General features: G+C 33.5%; 1 protein-coding gene across 1 annotated transcript in view; it reads right to left on the reverse strand.

Moving 5' to 3' along the window:
- Window positions 1–3,675: 3,675 nt before the first annotated feature.
- URI1 (URI1 prefoldin like chaperone) overlaps window positions 3,676–15,005 on the reverse strand; it is a 69,296-nt gene continuing 57,966 nt past the window's right edge. The window contains exons 7-11 of the mRNA XM_036751642.1: window positions 13,353–13,524; window positions 11,343–11,634; window positions 9,485–9,630; window positions 8,216–8,459; window positions 3,676–4,494 (exon numbers count right to left, since the gene is read on the reverse strand). Coding sequence (XP_036607537.1) covers window positions 4,315–4,494; window positions 8,216–8,459; window positions 9,485–9,630; window positions 11,343–11,634; window positions 13,353–13,524 — 1,034 coding nt within the window. The 3' untranslated portion in view covers window positions 3,676–4,314. The remainder of the gene's footprint in view (window positions 4,495–8,215; window positions 8,460–9,484; window positions 9,631–11,342; window positions 11,635–13,352; window positions 13,525–15,005) is intronic.

A 15,005-nucleotide genomic window follows, 5' to 3' on the forward strand; every position in this document is an offset into this window, starting at 1 on the left:
AAGGCCAGTGTTTACAAATGTCATATCGCTGGCATAAAATATTTATCTACTAGAATAGTATTCATATTTAGCATTTGGTAAGTTGGCAAAACTCCCCAAATATGCCACACGTTAAAGCATTCCTTGACCTCCTTTTTGCTTCTGTTATTATAGGAAGATCCAATCTATATAAGGCCTTTCACATATCAGAATGACAAAGTGTTAAATCATAAAAAATTTAGTTTTCCCTCTATTTTCACAAAAATAGACCATTTTCACACAAAATGGAATCTTTCATCAATTCATCTCTTTCCCCTCACCCTATAACCTCCCAAGTTTATCAGCCCAGACACCAAAGCCACATTGGCAAGGACTGCCCCAATTCTTAACAGATTGCTCTAACCTCCCAAAACATCTGTGCCTCAAATATTAGTCACTGCACTTCTTACGCAAATATAACACAATTAAGAATTCCTCTGTGAGGTCAAACTTACCAGCTTCATCCCTAATACCTTTATACCTTATTTTTCTTCAACTGAATAATTTTTACGTCTTTCATATATACAGCCCAAAGTCTCTGCAATTTCTAAGTCAAAAAAAAAATCCTTTTAATCACTAGGGAAATAAAATTTTAAAAGCTGTTTCCAATTTGGATAGTTACCTTGCTGTCATAAGAAAGTTCTGATCATTAAGGCTACAGTGTTTTTGTTCAAAAACACTAAACTTAGCATGTACCCCTAGCATCCTGACAATCAATCCTGCGTTAGATGATAGTCAACAGGTAACACAGGAATCTTACAATTAAGTATTCCTATTCTGTAGGCTCTCTAAGGGAACTAGAAATTAGAATCACCTATTAACGGTGGTTCTCTGAACTAAAAAATTGGCAAAAAATGTGTAACTGTGAAGAGATACTTCCTAGTAAATTAAACACATGTACAATAAAGTTTTACTAGAGAACTGTATTCCCTGGTTAGAAAACAAGGCATTCTGATACCAAGACAATAATCAGTCTCAATTTTAAAAGAACCAGAATGCAAAGACATTGTCCATTAAAGTTACAGTCAATATAAATACATAAAACAAGCTTCTGTCGATTATACCAAAGGCATAATTCAGAGACAGCATACACACACATTACATACATACATACATACATATATATACATATATATATATATTTATACACATGCGTGTGACCTTACATTTCTATAGCATTTTCATTTTCAAATCACTTTCACCTATGCTCTTAATTAATCCTGCTAGATGGGTGGGAAAAGTATTGTCACATTAAAGACCCTCTCATTCTCCAAAGTCCAGCTCTTGCCTCCATGAAGCCTTCATTCAGCTCCTCACCCACACCTGGCCCAGACTGAGGCAATCTTTTCCTCCTCAAAATTCTCTGTTGATGGAGCACCCTTTACTTATAATCCACAACCTTCCCCAACCCCCAACAGGATGTAAACTCCTTAAGGGCAGGGTCCATCTTGGCATAATACTTCTTATATAGAATCACGGTAAACACTTGGTAATCGTGGGATTAGTATCATTTTACAGATGGGGAAACAGAGGTACTGAGAAGTTATAGGAAGTAGGACTATAACACAGTAAAAGTCTTACTCTTCAGCTAATGCTACCTACTTCTCCACTAGAATTTATCTGTAGCATTTTAAACTCACTGCTTTAGGGTGTTAAAAACGAGGTACAATAATTTAAACTATCAAGTTTAGAGGTTTCTGAAAAGGAACAAGTGCAGCTACCTTCTCCAAATGCAAAAAGATCCTTGGTAGCCACACTGCTACACAACTGTAAGGTGTTTTCAAGCTATCTTATTATCCTTTGTGGGAAAGAGACAACGTTTCAAAGAAGAAACACAACCTACACAAACAGCACGGAGCTTTAAAAGAGGCTTCTGGATCACCTAGTCACTTCAAGACTTCAAAATCACCTGTAATATATAAAATCCGGTTGTCCTTGAATATTATATGGTATATAAGACTAATAGCCATTCTCTAAAAAATAAGTAATCAAAGGATGTGGACAAACATTTCTCAAAAGAATTGCAAAGTAAAAAAATGTTCCAAACACTGCTAAAGAAATGCAAATCAAAACAATCCAAGTTTCATTTCACATCTTGCAAATTGGCAAAAATGACCAAAAAAAATGCCAAAGTCCATTTGGGGGAGGGAGGGTTGTGGAAGGCTATACATTCTACACTATTGGTGGAACTGTGAAATGGTACAACCATTTTGGAAGGCAATTTTAAATTATGCAAATAAAGTAACTAAAATGTCCACACCCTTTGAACCAGAGCTTACACCTTCAAGGAGGCCATACCCACGGATAAAATAAAAAGTCCCCATATACTCCAAAATATTTATAGTAATTGTGATAGTTCAGAAGTGGAAACAAAGTGGATGCCCATCAATAGGGGAATGGTTAAAAAAAATTATAGCATGAATATATTACTGTCCTGTAAGAAATATGTGTGATTAATACAGGGAAGCATGGAATCTACATGAATTGATAAGAGCGAGGTAAGCAGAGTCAAGAAAACAATATACACAGTAACTTACAATAACGTAAAGAATAAAGATGCACCAAAAAGAATCAAAGACATAACAAAATTATAAAGATCAAGCAGGTCTCTAATGAAGTCAGGCCCAACGTAACCCTTAGTAGCAGTGGGAGGTCTTACTCTTCACAAGTTTTTAGACTTTCTCGATGTATCAATCAGTTGTACTTTTTTTCTTTCTAAAATTTGTTTCCTTCTCTGGGAAGGGGAAAAGGAGGGATGCTTGGAGTAAGTATCATGGTGTAAAAAAAACAGAAAATATCAATAAAAATGTATTTCGAAAAGAAAATTCATGTCTCTGAGGAATGCTATTATACCTTCCACAAAGGGTTCCTTTCCTTAACAGTAATCAAGGAACTAAGAATTGTATAAATTTATTAAATGATCACTTGATCAAAACTACTCAAGGACAAATGTCTGAGTTTTTTTTTTTAAAGGGAAAATCACTAAGAGTAGGCTCCTGCTCTGATTTACCCATGTCTACCAGCATTAGATCTCAATCCTGTATTATTTAAAATAAATATTCACAAAACTATTCTACAGTTTGCACTGTTCTGGTTACAAAATAGCTTCTACTTTTCTAGGACATAATTTCATTTTGTTTAGCCAAGAATTCATTAAAGAAGCTATATATAACCTCCTTTAAATATTTAGTCATGAATAGAGGGTGGACTGGCATTGATGACTTATTTTAGTACTAATGCAGCATGCTTTATAAAAAGCCACATTTTAGCCTGCATCAAGCTAATGATTAACACTTGCAATGTAATTTTCAATACATTTAAAATAAATTTCTGTTCATTGTAGATAGCTATGTTAAAAGTAAATATTTTACTCCAGTTATTCACTACTAGAAAAGTAACCTCAGAGAAGGAAAATGTTTAGAATATCAGACCACGAGAATTCCTTCAAGAGAATATCTTTAGGCCTTTAGTGAATTCTTCTCTTTCCCAATATATAACCCCCAATTAACAGTTATTAGAAATTACATGCATCAGGGAAGAAAAATCACTATGGAACTGTAAGAACTTTGAGTAGACACTGTATTTTATATATAGTGGATATGTGAATAATAGGGCTTCAATATTTAGCCACAAGTTGCAAAATAAAGAGAGACCAAAGATTTCATAATTTTTTTACTTGAAAAATTCTACTTTACAAAATACCATTTTTCCCATCAAAGAAACTTCCCTCTAGAGTATGTAAACAGTTTTTCTGCCTCAAAGATTGTTACATTATAAGAGAAATTACTAGAAGGGGAAAAGAAACAAATTTTGAAACAGCCACCTATTTGCAAAACCTACAACAATGTAGATACAAAACTGTCTTTAAAATGCTAAAGCAAGTAATGAAATATAATTGTCGAATCCATTTGAAATTTTTTAAAGTTTCTTTAAAATGGTCCATATGGTATGCAGAACATCACAGCTGGTACAAAACTGCCTGTACTTAGGTTGAAACACAAAAACAATGCATGTGAATAGTATTCTTTGAAAAATAATTCCAAATGCTGCTACTGCATCATGAAGCAAACACAGACAAAGGTACTGACAGCATACAGAGAAATTAACAAAATAAAGTGAATATTCAAGTATTCAAACATTTATTTTTAATCTTTTTAAATACCACTGATAAAGAGGCAAAAAGAACTTGCTGCCAAAATAACATAGGATGCAATACTCCTAACTACATGTAAGTGACATTCATAACAAATTGCAAAACTGTGCTTTAAGATGCAAATTTCCATTTTCTAGGCAGGCCTAGTTTCTCTGTTGCAATCTGGCAGCTTTGAATTTTGAAATCCTTTTTGTAGTTTCTTCTGATACTTCTGACAAAACTTCTTTTCGCTCAGGTATGGTTGGTAATGCAGGATGCACAGTGCCTGGGTGTGGTATTACAGGAGATAAAAGTTCCTTTTCTATTACAGTTCCAGAAAAAGCCTACAAGGGGGGAAAAACCAAGATGAAACAACAAAATGCAAATGTGCTGTGTCCCTAAGGTCCATATTACTTCAATCAAATTAATTATTTTAATCAAAAGAACTACCTTTAAAAAAAAAATCAAGGGCAATTTAATATATATAGTCAAAATTTTAATTAAGCTTAAAATAGAATTATTTGAACAAGTTCTGTGTATCCTTAAAAACATTATGTTTAAACATTATCCTTAACTATAAATTGCCTTTTACAAAACAGAGATTACTCACAATTTAACATTAACACACACATACACAAAATGAAGCTTCATCTTGTAGTACAAAAATCTATTTTTGAAAAATATCCAATGTTTCAAAAAAAATATTTTATAACTTAGTAACTTAGACTTCTCTAGCTGAATTCTTATAAAAGTTGCCAAACCACAAGTTTTGTTTCCTTTTCAACCAAAGGTGAGAAAAATTACTTAAGCCAAATACAGAATATATATAAGAAGCAACACCTCAAAGGAAGTCTAGGGCTACTTTGTGGAAAGTTCTCAAAACATACTCTTACTTTTTATGGCCTTCATTTAACCAGAAGCTATTTCTCAATATGAGCAAGAACCTATTTATTATAATAAAAACTTTTGAGAAATGGCAAAATTCCACATTAAAAAGATAATGAAAACTTACTTTCAAAATATCTGCCAGAATCATGAAAGAACTCTTTCAGTGTTGAATTTTATACGTACATGGGGCCACCTACTACTACTGCCGCTGCTACTATTACTAATAATAATAATAATTAACAACAACAATGAGAATTTATATAATTCCTACTAATTGCCAGGCACTGATTTTCATTTGATTCTCACGACAACCCTCGGAGTAGGATGTCACGCCCACTTTGCAGTTAAAGAAACTGAAGAGGGAAACAAAGGTTTGGTTACTTGCCCAAGGTCACACAGTTAGTAAATGTCTGAGGCTGAATTTGAACTCTGGTCTTACTGACTCCAGGCCCAACCTTATAACCCTGTATCACCTACCTGCCCTTAACACTACCAACTATAACAGCTCCACACGAAAAGCAAAGCTAATACGAATAAAATTTAAACAAGTTCCTGATTTTAGTGCTATCCCAAAAATTACGAACTACTTCAAAAGTTTTGATTTTTTTGAGTTTTGCAAAACAGAATAAGTAAATGCTGCTTTCCAATTCCTTAGAGGCCCTAACTTGTTACAGTACTATCTAAAGCACAGGTGGACCATGCATTTAAAAACATTCCTTATGTAATTCTCTTAAATACTGAATGTAACAGTCACCCAATGCACAGTAGTACCTAGATACAAGAAACACACATAAATGTGAATTTTATGAAAGCAGACAGAAAAACATACTTCAATATTTAAAGAATCTATTAAGTGTCAGGAAAATTGGAGCCCCTCCTACACCTAGGTAGAATCTTCGTGAGTGTGGTGGCCAAAAACATTTGTCATCTGATAGCCAACCCTCTGAGGGTAAGGCCTCTACACTTAGCTAGACTGGTCCTTGAGTATCAGAATTCTTTTCAGAATCAATATGTAGTTTAGTAGGGCATACCAACTCCACTAACACAACCCGAAAGAACCTCACAGGCAAAATAAGTCCTCAGAAGAGCATATTAGTGGAAGAATACAGATCTATTCTCATGTAAATGTGTGATATACATATACAGGTATGTACGTATGGATGGATGCATGCGTGCAAGTGTGTTAGAGACAAATGTTGACATACATGGATTCAAGTCCTATCTCTGACATACAGTGTGAACATATATAGGCAAGTAAAATAATACAACCTTTCAGTGACCTCAGGCAACTAAGACTACTCAATACAGGTCGGTTGCTGGATAGTACGGAATGTCAAATCTAAGTTCAGTGATTTTCCTATGTGTCTAGGGAAAAAGAAAATCCCTAGGTAAAAAGGTCTTTTAGAGTCTCTTCTTCCACACATTTTTAAATTGAAATTTTAAATACAGCCTAATAAAGTGTTCATCTATTAGTGTAGATAAAAATACGCATTGTATGCATACATACTAATGCACAAAGACACACACATTGCAACATACATATATAAATATACTGGACAAACTATACAAATGGATGAATTTGGCCCAGAACTGAAGATGAGAAGAGTGGGCTAGATAAGACAGTCTTTGGGAAACCACAAAGTTTTTTTAATGACCTCAAACTATTCCCAAAAACAAAGATCTATTTCTTTAATGCCAATATCCTATAAATACTACTGTATGGCTGAAAGTTTTAAAACATTAACTACTCTAAAGCATTAAAAATGAATATTACCCAGAGGGCAATAGAGAGGAATATGGTGAGTATAAACAGACCGTCATACGTTACAAACAAGCAACTACGAGTAGAACTGGAATAAAAGACGTCATCACAGAAATGAGCGATCAAAAACAAAAACCAGGGGCAGGTCATATAAAAAGGGTAAACGCATAATTTATTGACAGTTGCTTTACTCTAAATGATATACTCAAAATGTCAAGAGAAATTGAGGAAGACTCCCAGTAGTAAAATTATGGGAGAACATGACAAGTTGTGACCTGTACCATCAGAAGAAATACTGTCTGAAATATTAGATTAGAGATCCAAGTACTCTTGAGTTAATGTTAAGTGAAAGAACTAGCCTCAAGTAACTACAATCTATGAAGAAAAAATAATGTATATATGTGTATAAAGATATATATACATATGTACATATATATATATGTTTTATTAGCAATTAAAACTTTTTCAACAACAAAAATAACATGCAACATGCTGAAGACATTTGGTATAATTGTAGACTCAGACATCTAAAGATATTTTTAGCACTTAGTTCAATTCCCTTCCCCTACAGTGACAAGAAAACTGAACCCAGAAAAAGGAAATGACATTGCCAAAATCCTTGAACTAATGAATTTAAAACAACTTTCATGTGTAAGTACCTTTACAAAATTCTACTTCTACTTACTTCAAATTTTCAAATATTGTAAGGTATAATTCACAATACAGGGGCAGCTAGGTGGCACAGTGAGTAGAGCACGGGCCCTGGAGTCAGGAGGGACCTGAGTTCAAATCCGGCTTCACACACTTGACACATTTACTAGCTGTGTGACCTTGGGCAAGTCCTTTAACCCCAACTGCCCTGCCTTCCTCCTCAAAATAAATGAATGAATGAATAAATAAAGACAGAATACAGAAGAAATTCACTTAGTTCTGAACTCTTTTTACATGGCATTTTTAAACTATTCCATTTTTATACAGTACTACCAAAAAAAGTCAAGAAAAATGTAGGCCCTATGACTACAGCTTTAAAAAAGAAAAATCTTCTCTCAAAAGGGAGTTTAAGCAATGCCACATCCAATGGATAATGACTAATGAGGATGTAAGTGCAAGGTTTAAAGAGTCATAAACATTAAAAAAAAATTATAAATTTTCTTCCCCCAAAAAAGTTAAATTGAATAAGATTTGGAGAATGAGAATTCACACCACCATACACAAAAGAGGGAGGTCTATCAAGACTGAGTTCTAAGATAAGCCTTTCATTCAGTCCAAGAACTGACACTGCAAATCAGGGCAAGTAAATCATCTTTTCCTGAAAAACAGGGACAATACCAATTTAGAGTCTCCTTACCTAATAAACATGCTGATGATTTTATATAAGGACCCTGCATAACCAATCAAGTGTTAGAAAGTAATACCTCAAGTTTTCCTGAAAGGGGTAACAGTTTTTTCTGTTGATTTTCTTGCTCATCCAAAGTGCTTTCACCAGCATCAGTGCAGGCAGCTTCATCATGACTGAGGCTTCTCATCACTCCTCGCCGGTCCTCAAGCTCAGCAGCACTGCTTTCACTGGTGTCACTGCAAACACTATTCTCTCTGCTCCGAGACTTCAAAATTGATTTACGAGGGACGTATTCGCCATTCACAACATCAACAAAGACTCTATAACAGAAGAGAAAATACACACTTTAACCTACTTAAGAATCTCATGACAAATTTTTTTAAAAATCCTAGTATTTCAAACAATTAATTTGAATTTGCTAGTCCAACTTTTAAAATCCAGTAATTTCTGCAATTATGGTTCATCTGAAACTTTACAAATATCACAGTAATTATGCTATCTCAAAATATGTATTTCATTGTTTTGAAAAGGCATAATTTCTATCAACACAAAATGGCATACTTTATAAATGTATTGCAAATGGCAACAGCTTCATGTGTAACAACTTTAGACATTTTAGATAATACAAGACATCTGACAATCTTCACCATTTTATAAACACAAATCATAAAGATCAAAATAAAATCCTTTTCTTATTTTTTTAAACTTCTAGAGTTTTTTTTTAGCCTTCAAACAATGAGGTACATATTTTGGGGCATTATCCCCATTTTACAGAAGGAGACATGGAAATAAGTGATTTCCCCAAGATTACAGGGTTTTAGCAAGTATCAGAGGTGGGGTTTGAACACAGGTCTGGCAGGCTCTAACTCCCATAACTCAATCTACAGCACCACACTGCTTCCTAAACAGCCCAATAAACAAACTGGAGGAATTAACTACAATCAACTTCAACTATGTAAAAAGGTAACAAATAATTATGCCATATATATCTAAGTTATGGTCAAAAAGCAATCATCCAGTCTCATCAAAATCACAAAACATTTTCTCAAGCCTAGATACAAGATTCATTCACTACATCAACTGAGAATGTTTACAAAAGTTATCACCAAAGTGAGAAAGAGCCCATACAACACTCTGCAGACGCCTCTGATTAGAGGCTCTGGCAAATCACCAGCTCCTTCAGGAACCTTCCAGAATGCTAGGCTAAACCCACAAGAGTGCCTTATCGTTCCGGCGATTACACAGGTAGCTCCATGTAATAACATGCACCCCACTTTTCCTGTTATAAGCACAACTACAATAAAACAAGGAAGGGAAATTAGTCCTTTAACTATAAATCACGTACCTATAAACATCAGCAGGAGTTCTGATATTGGGTAGTTCTGGAATAGAGTGGCTGCTGTTACCATTGCTATTCTTCCGTTTACGTTTGGCTTCTTCTTTCTTTTCACTAAATTTTAAAGTAGTATTTTTTCCAGTATTTATTCGTACCTAAACACACACACACACACACACACACACACACACACACACACACACACGAAAACAAAATAAAAAATAACAGTATAAATTGAAATCTATACGGAAACCCAAGGCAAGAGAGGAGTTTGTAAAATGCAGTACACTACGGCAAACTAAATAATCATAACAGCAGCAATGTCAATTAATATCTTCTGACACTGCATAAAATTCATGTACTTTAGCACAAGGGGTCAAAAAAATCACTACCATAGTAAAAAAGGTTTTGAGACATATACCATATCCCTAAAATAAATAGATGTATTCTTTAATCACTCCATGAGCTTAATTTCCAATTAATTTATTATTACATAAAAGCTGTAATGCTTGAGCTTTTAAGTTTAACATTTAACATCATACCATTACTTTCTGTACAAATTCATGGCTTCAAAATTCATGAATTTCAAAATGGGGAAGACAGGAAAAGGAACTCACTGATCAAAAGAAATATTCAATCAGAATATTATCAGGTTTAATGCATGAAAAAATACAAGCTGTGACAAATAATTCAATTACTAAAACTCCAGAGTTTATATAACAGAATTTTACATTTCAAAGTATTAGGGTCTGGTCAGGAAGAATTTAAGATTAACAGATTGTTAATCTCATAATCCTATTCTGGATTTATATAGTACACTATAAATCAATAACTACTTACTAATCAAGCCGTTCCCTGCCTAATTTTAATACTAGGAAACAAGGAGAGGTGGAGTTAAGACTAGAAAGGCTACATGAATGTAAATTCAAAATTTGTTTTTCTAATCAATCCACATTCAAATCCTTTGCATAGATTTAGTATAATTATATTGTTTTACTTCAGACTCTCGAACTTAGGAAATGGATCCTACAAGTATAGGGGACACACCTTGTAAAATTACTGGATTTGCTACCTTAAGAACATAAGCAAAGCAAATGGATCATCATTTCATGTTTTATTTGGAAATATAGAAAACAAATCCAAAAGCTCAAATGGTTTCCAGACATACTTCACTAGTTTATGTTTGGTTATGACAATGCTTACAGATGCTCTGACCTAACAAAGTACACTAGACTTGGGAAATAGGTAACCTGCTTTCAAGCCCCAGGTCTGCAATGAAATATACGTGTGACCTCAGGCAAGTCATGCTCCTACTCTGGGTCTAAGATGGCATACCTTTGAAGTAAGTTGAACTCAATAATTCCTAGGGTTCCTCCTAACTTGAAAACTTTAAAATTAAAATAGAGGTTTACCAGACGCATCCATTTATTTCCAACTCGGAGGGGAAACATTAGCTTCATAAAATTTTCCAGTATGTGCTAATCACATTGATTCATTTTTATACATCAAGTAATAAAATTAGTTTAACTAAGTACAATTAAGGGAGACTCTTGCAATTTTCTAAATTCATCAATACAACTACCTTATAGGACTATCTCTGACATCTTTGGTATACCCTCTTTACAGAGAGAGCATTGTTACCTCTAGAGGTCTTACGCCTCTTTAAGTCCACATAAACCCATGTTTAGTTGGAGATAATGGACCCAATAAACCAATCAAACCAAACTATTTTTGTGCTAAATGAGAAAAACTAGTCTTCTTGTTTTAGAACTCTAAACTGTATAAAGAAATTATATCTGTAAATACAAATAAAATTACAAATTATATAATTAATATTCTACACTGACAATAAGTAAAGTATACAAACCCTCTTAGGTTCAACTGTATGAGAAAAATATATAGTTGGTACACAACTATCTCCAATTGCTAAGACACCATCATCATCATCATCATCACCATCACCATCATCATCATCACTGTAAGAACTTGAACCATTCACTTGACCATTAAGTAACTTTGAATCTGTAATATCCTTTTGAAAACTGCCCTGAGTAGGTGAGTCTGCTCTATGTTTCACAGTCACATCTGTCTTTTGATCTTCCTTCTCCTCTTCAGAAGAGGTTATATCATCTCCATTTACAAACAAAGTATCAGATTTTCTGTAGAAAAAAGAAAAAAATGATTAAAATATATACATAATTTAATAATAAAAATATATAGTAAAATTAATAACAAAAGTATATTTTAAATGTATTTAAAGTTAACTACATACATACACACTTTAGAGGGTTGTTTTTAATAGGTTAAACCTTAAAATTCTATGTATCATTTTCTGCTTATCAGTGGCCAAATGCTTCATTCTTCTAGAGATTAAGAACTGGACTAGTATGAAAAAGCAATTTGGGGTTATGACTAACGAATCACTAAACTTTGTATACCATCTCACCCACTGATACTACTAGGTACTCAAGAAAACAAAGAAAAAGGAAAAGGGACCATATGTACAAAAATATTAATAGCAGTTCTTTTTTATCATGGCCAAGAACTGGAAACAAAGAGTGTGCCCATCAACTCCCTAAGGGAATGGTTGGACAAATTATGGTATATGAATGTAATGGATTTAACATGCTATAAGAAATGATGAAAGAGATGGTTTCAGAAAAATCTGGAAAAACATGTATGATCTGATAACGTGGAGAACCAGGAAAACCAATAACATCAACACTGTAAATGACCAATTATCAGGATTATCAATAAAAACAACACAGTAAAAACAAACAACTTTACAAGACCTAATCTCTCTGGTCAACTCAACGACCAGCCATGATTACAGAGGAGCCTATGGTGAAACAAGATACCCACCTCCTGAAAGAGAGGTGATGGCCTCAGGTTGCAGAATAAGATATGTTTTGGGACATGGCCAATGTGGGAATCTTTTACACTTAGCTATGCATATTTCACACAAGGGTTTTCTTTTTCTTTTGTTTCCCCAAGAGGTTGGGGTAGGGAGAGAAAAAAAGATATTTGTTAATTGAAAAAAATTACTAAAAGAAAAAAAATCATTAAGAGCTAGAAAAATATCATGTATTGGGCATTACTGGTGTTCAATCACAATTTAAATAGCTGTTGGTTCATTAAGTGCACATTTTAAATAGTAAGGCTAATACTGTCCTCATCTTAGACAGATGAGAAATATACACACTACAGATGGACAAATGTAACACCAAATTTTGAATATTAGTGAAAATAGTGAATAAATATAAAATATAAAAACAAAGTGAATGAAAATAAAGATGTCATTTTTCTCCCATTCAAGTTCAAGGAACCCAAAGACATAAGGTTGAGAACCCTCATACCAAAAGGATTTTTTAAAACTATATTATCAATTAATGAAAAATGCCCAAGAACACATGAACTAAAACTCCTGGATGACTTATAAAAAATCCCTACCTCGCGTGGATTGTGTCCTATTTTTCAAAGAAACTAATTACTGCATATACTCCATCACTTAAGCAAAATAAAGTAGGAGCCTCCGTGGTAAAAGACTTCATTTAGCACTTTGACAATTCTAAGTGGGTGCTAATGTGTGCTTTAAACAGCCACTTAGTAAAGTTTCTCATATATAAACACCTGACCAGATTACTAGTAGTCTGCTAATTAAACAGAAATTTTGACTGAAAGAAAGCACAGTTAAACATGTTATAGTAGCAAACTTATATTCAAAGCAGTTAATCTTAAAATTCAAAGAGAAATTGTTCAATGCTGTATGAAAAAAATTTCTACAAAACATATGGAATACCACTATGTCATACATGGTCTATATTCTAAGTAAAGATGGCAAGAGTATCATTTTGAGGCAAAATTTGCCTCTACATACTTATCAAGTTCTCCCAAAAGGTCTTCTTGTCTTTCTAGTTCATCGAGTCGAGCCCACAGTTCCTTCTCACTGAGGAAACTACCCTCAGATTTTGGGTCATCTGTAAAATCTGCTTCAAAAACATCTGAAGTTTTTGGTTTTGAATGAGGTCTATGAGTAGTTCTATGCTTTCCTGTGGAATTAAGATATAACTTTAGCTAAACAAAAGGTAACCAGGAAGGAAAAAAATTACATTAGTAACTATACTTTTCCCCCCAGACTTCCTAATTATTTTTCAAGTCTCATTTTGTTAAACACAATATCCAGAGGAATCAAATAGCATAGGAAGATCTCAACTGGTTACAAAGGTTCAAAAGAAAGAGAATTTTTCCAAAGAAATGCGCCTATAACAATATTCATTTAAATCAATTTTGGAACCAATCCAAATAAATATCATTACTTAAGTACCAAAGACCTTATTAATAGGTAGTTTGATAGATGAGCCAGCCCTATAGCACAGAACCTTTAGAAGAGCATTATAGTGACCCTCCAATATTTTTTATAAAATAGAAAGTCCTCTAAAACTAGTATAAGTAGTATGATTATATCAATTTGAACATGGCTTTCTTTCAACTAAGTTCTATCAGTTTCTGAGGAGATGACACTTTGTTTAAAGTTATCTTAATCTTCTTTGCTTTTCTTTAACTAAATCAAGACTTTGAAGAAAATGAGAATCAAATTTAACCTAAGCTACCAGGTAAATATTGGATATTTCCAGTTGATATAAAATCAAACTTACAAAACTACTTGCTAAAAGTTAAAGTACTATCTTTCATTTTACAGTCTTGTTATGCACTGTTAATGTTACTATCCTAAAACATCTTTTGGTTTGGATACTCTATTAAATAGAAATCTAAAAATAATAATAGAAATTATACTTAAAGTTCTTTCTCTCTATTATCTTCTTAGACTTGTAAGTCACCTTTCTAAGCTGATTTCTTTCTGAGTTTTCACTTGAGGAGCCCCACCCAAAGACAGCATGGTATACTGAAAAGAGTATTCTAGAAAGTTACTACTCATAACCTATGATTTCACTCCTTGGTATGCATATATGTGTGTATGTATGTGTATATATGTAAGTACACACACACACACACAAACCAAAGGGCTCCACATGTAACAAAATATTCACAGTAATGTTTCTGTGGCAGCAAAAAAATAAAATCCTCTAAATAAAGTAAGTGCTTATTTGTTAGCAAATGGCTAAACTGTAACAAATAGAATAAAAATTTCTAAAAATAAATATGAAAAACTTAAAGACAAAAAGAACAAATCACATGACCTGATGAAGAATGAGGTAAGCAGAACTAGGAGAAAAATATACACAATAACTTCAAATAAAGAGAAATGGGGTTTTATGGATAAAAAGTGCTACATATAGAGTTGCTGAATTGATTGGGTTTTGTCTCTTATTCTTTGAAATGGGGGGCAGGGGGGAAGAGTGTTGGTCAGTAGGCTTAGTTATGAAGAAATGCCTATAATGTGAAAAAATAAAAAGGCATCAATAATTTTTCTTTTAAATGCCCCTGTTGCCATCCATCTTTTGAGTCTGAAGCCAATTAGGTTGTCTTCACTAAATTGGGCATTAATATGGTATGGCCCTGGGATAGGGTA

Source organism: Trichosurus vulpecula, chromosome 3 (assembly GCF_011100635.1).
Source record: "Trichosurus vulpecula isolate mTriVul1 chromosome 3, mTriVul1.pri, whole genome shotgun sequence".
NCBI classification, from domain to species: Eukaryota; Metazoa; Chordata; class Mammalia; order Diprotodontia; family Phalangeridae; genus Trichosurus; species Trichosurus vulpecula.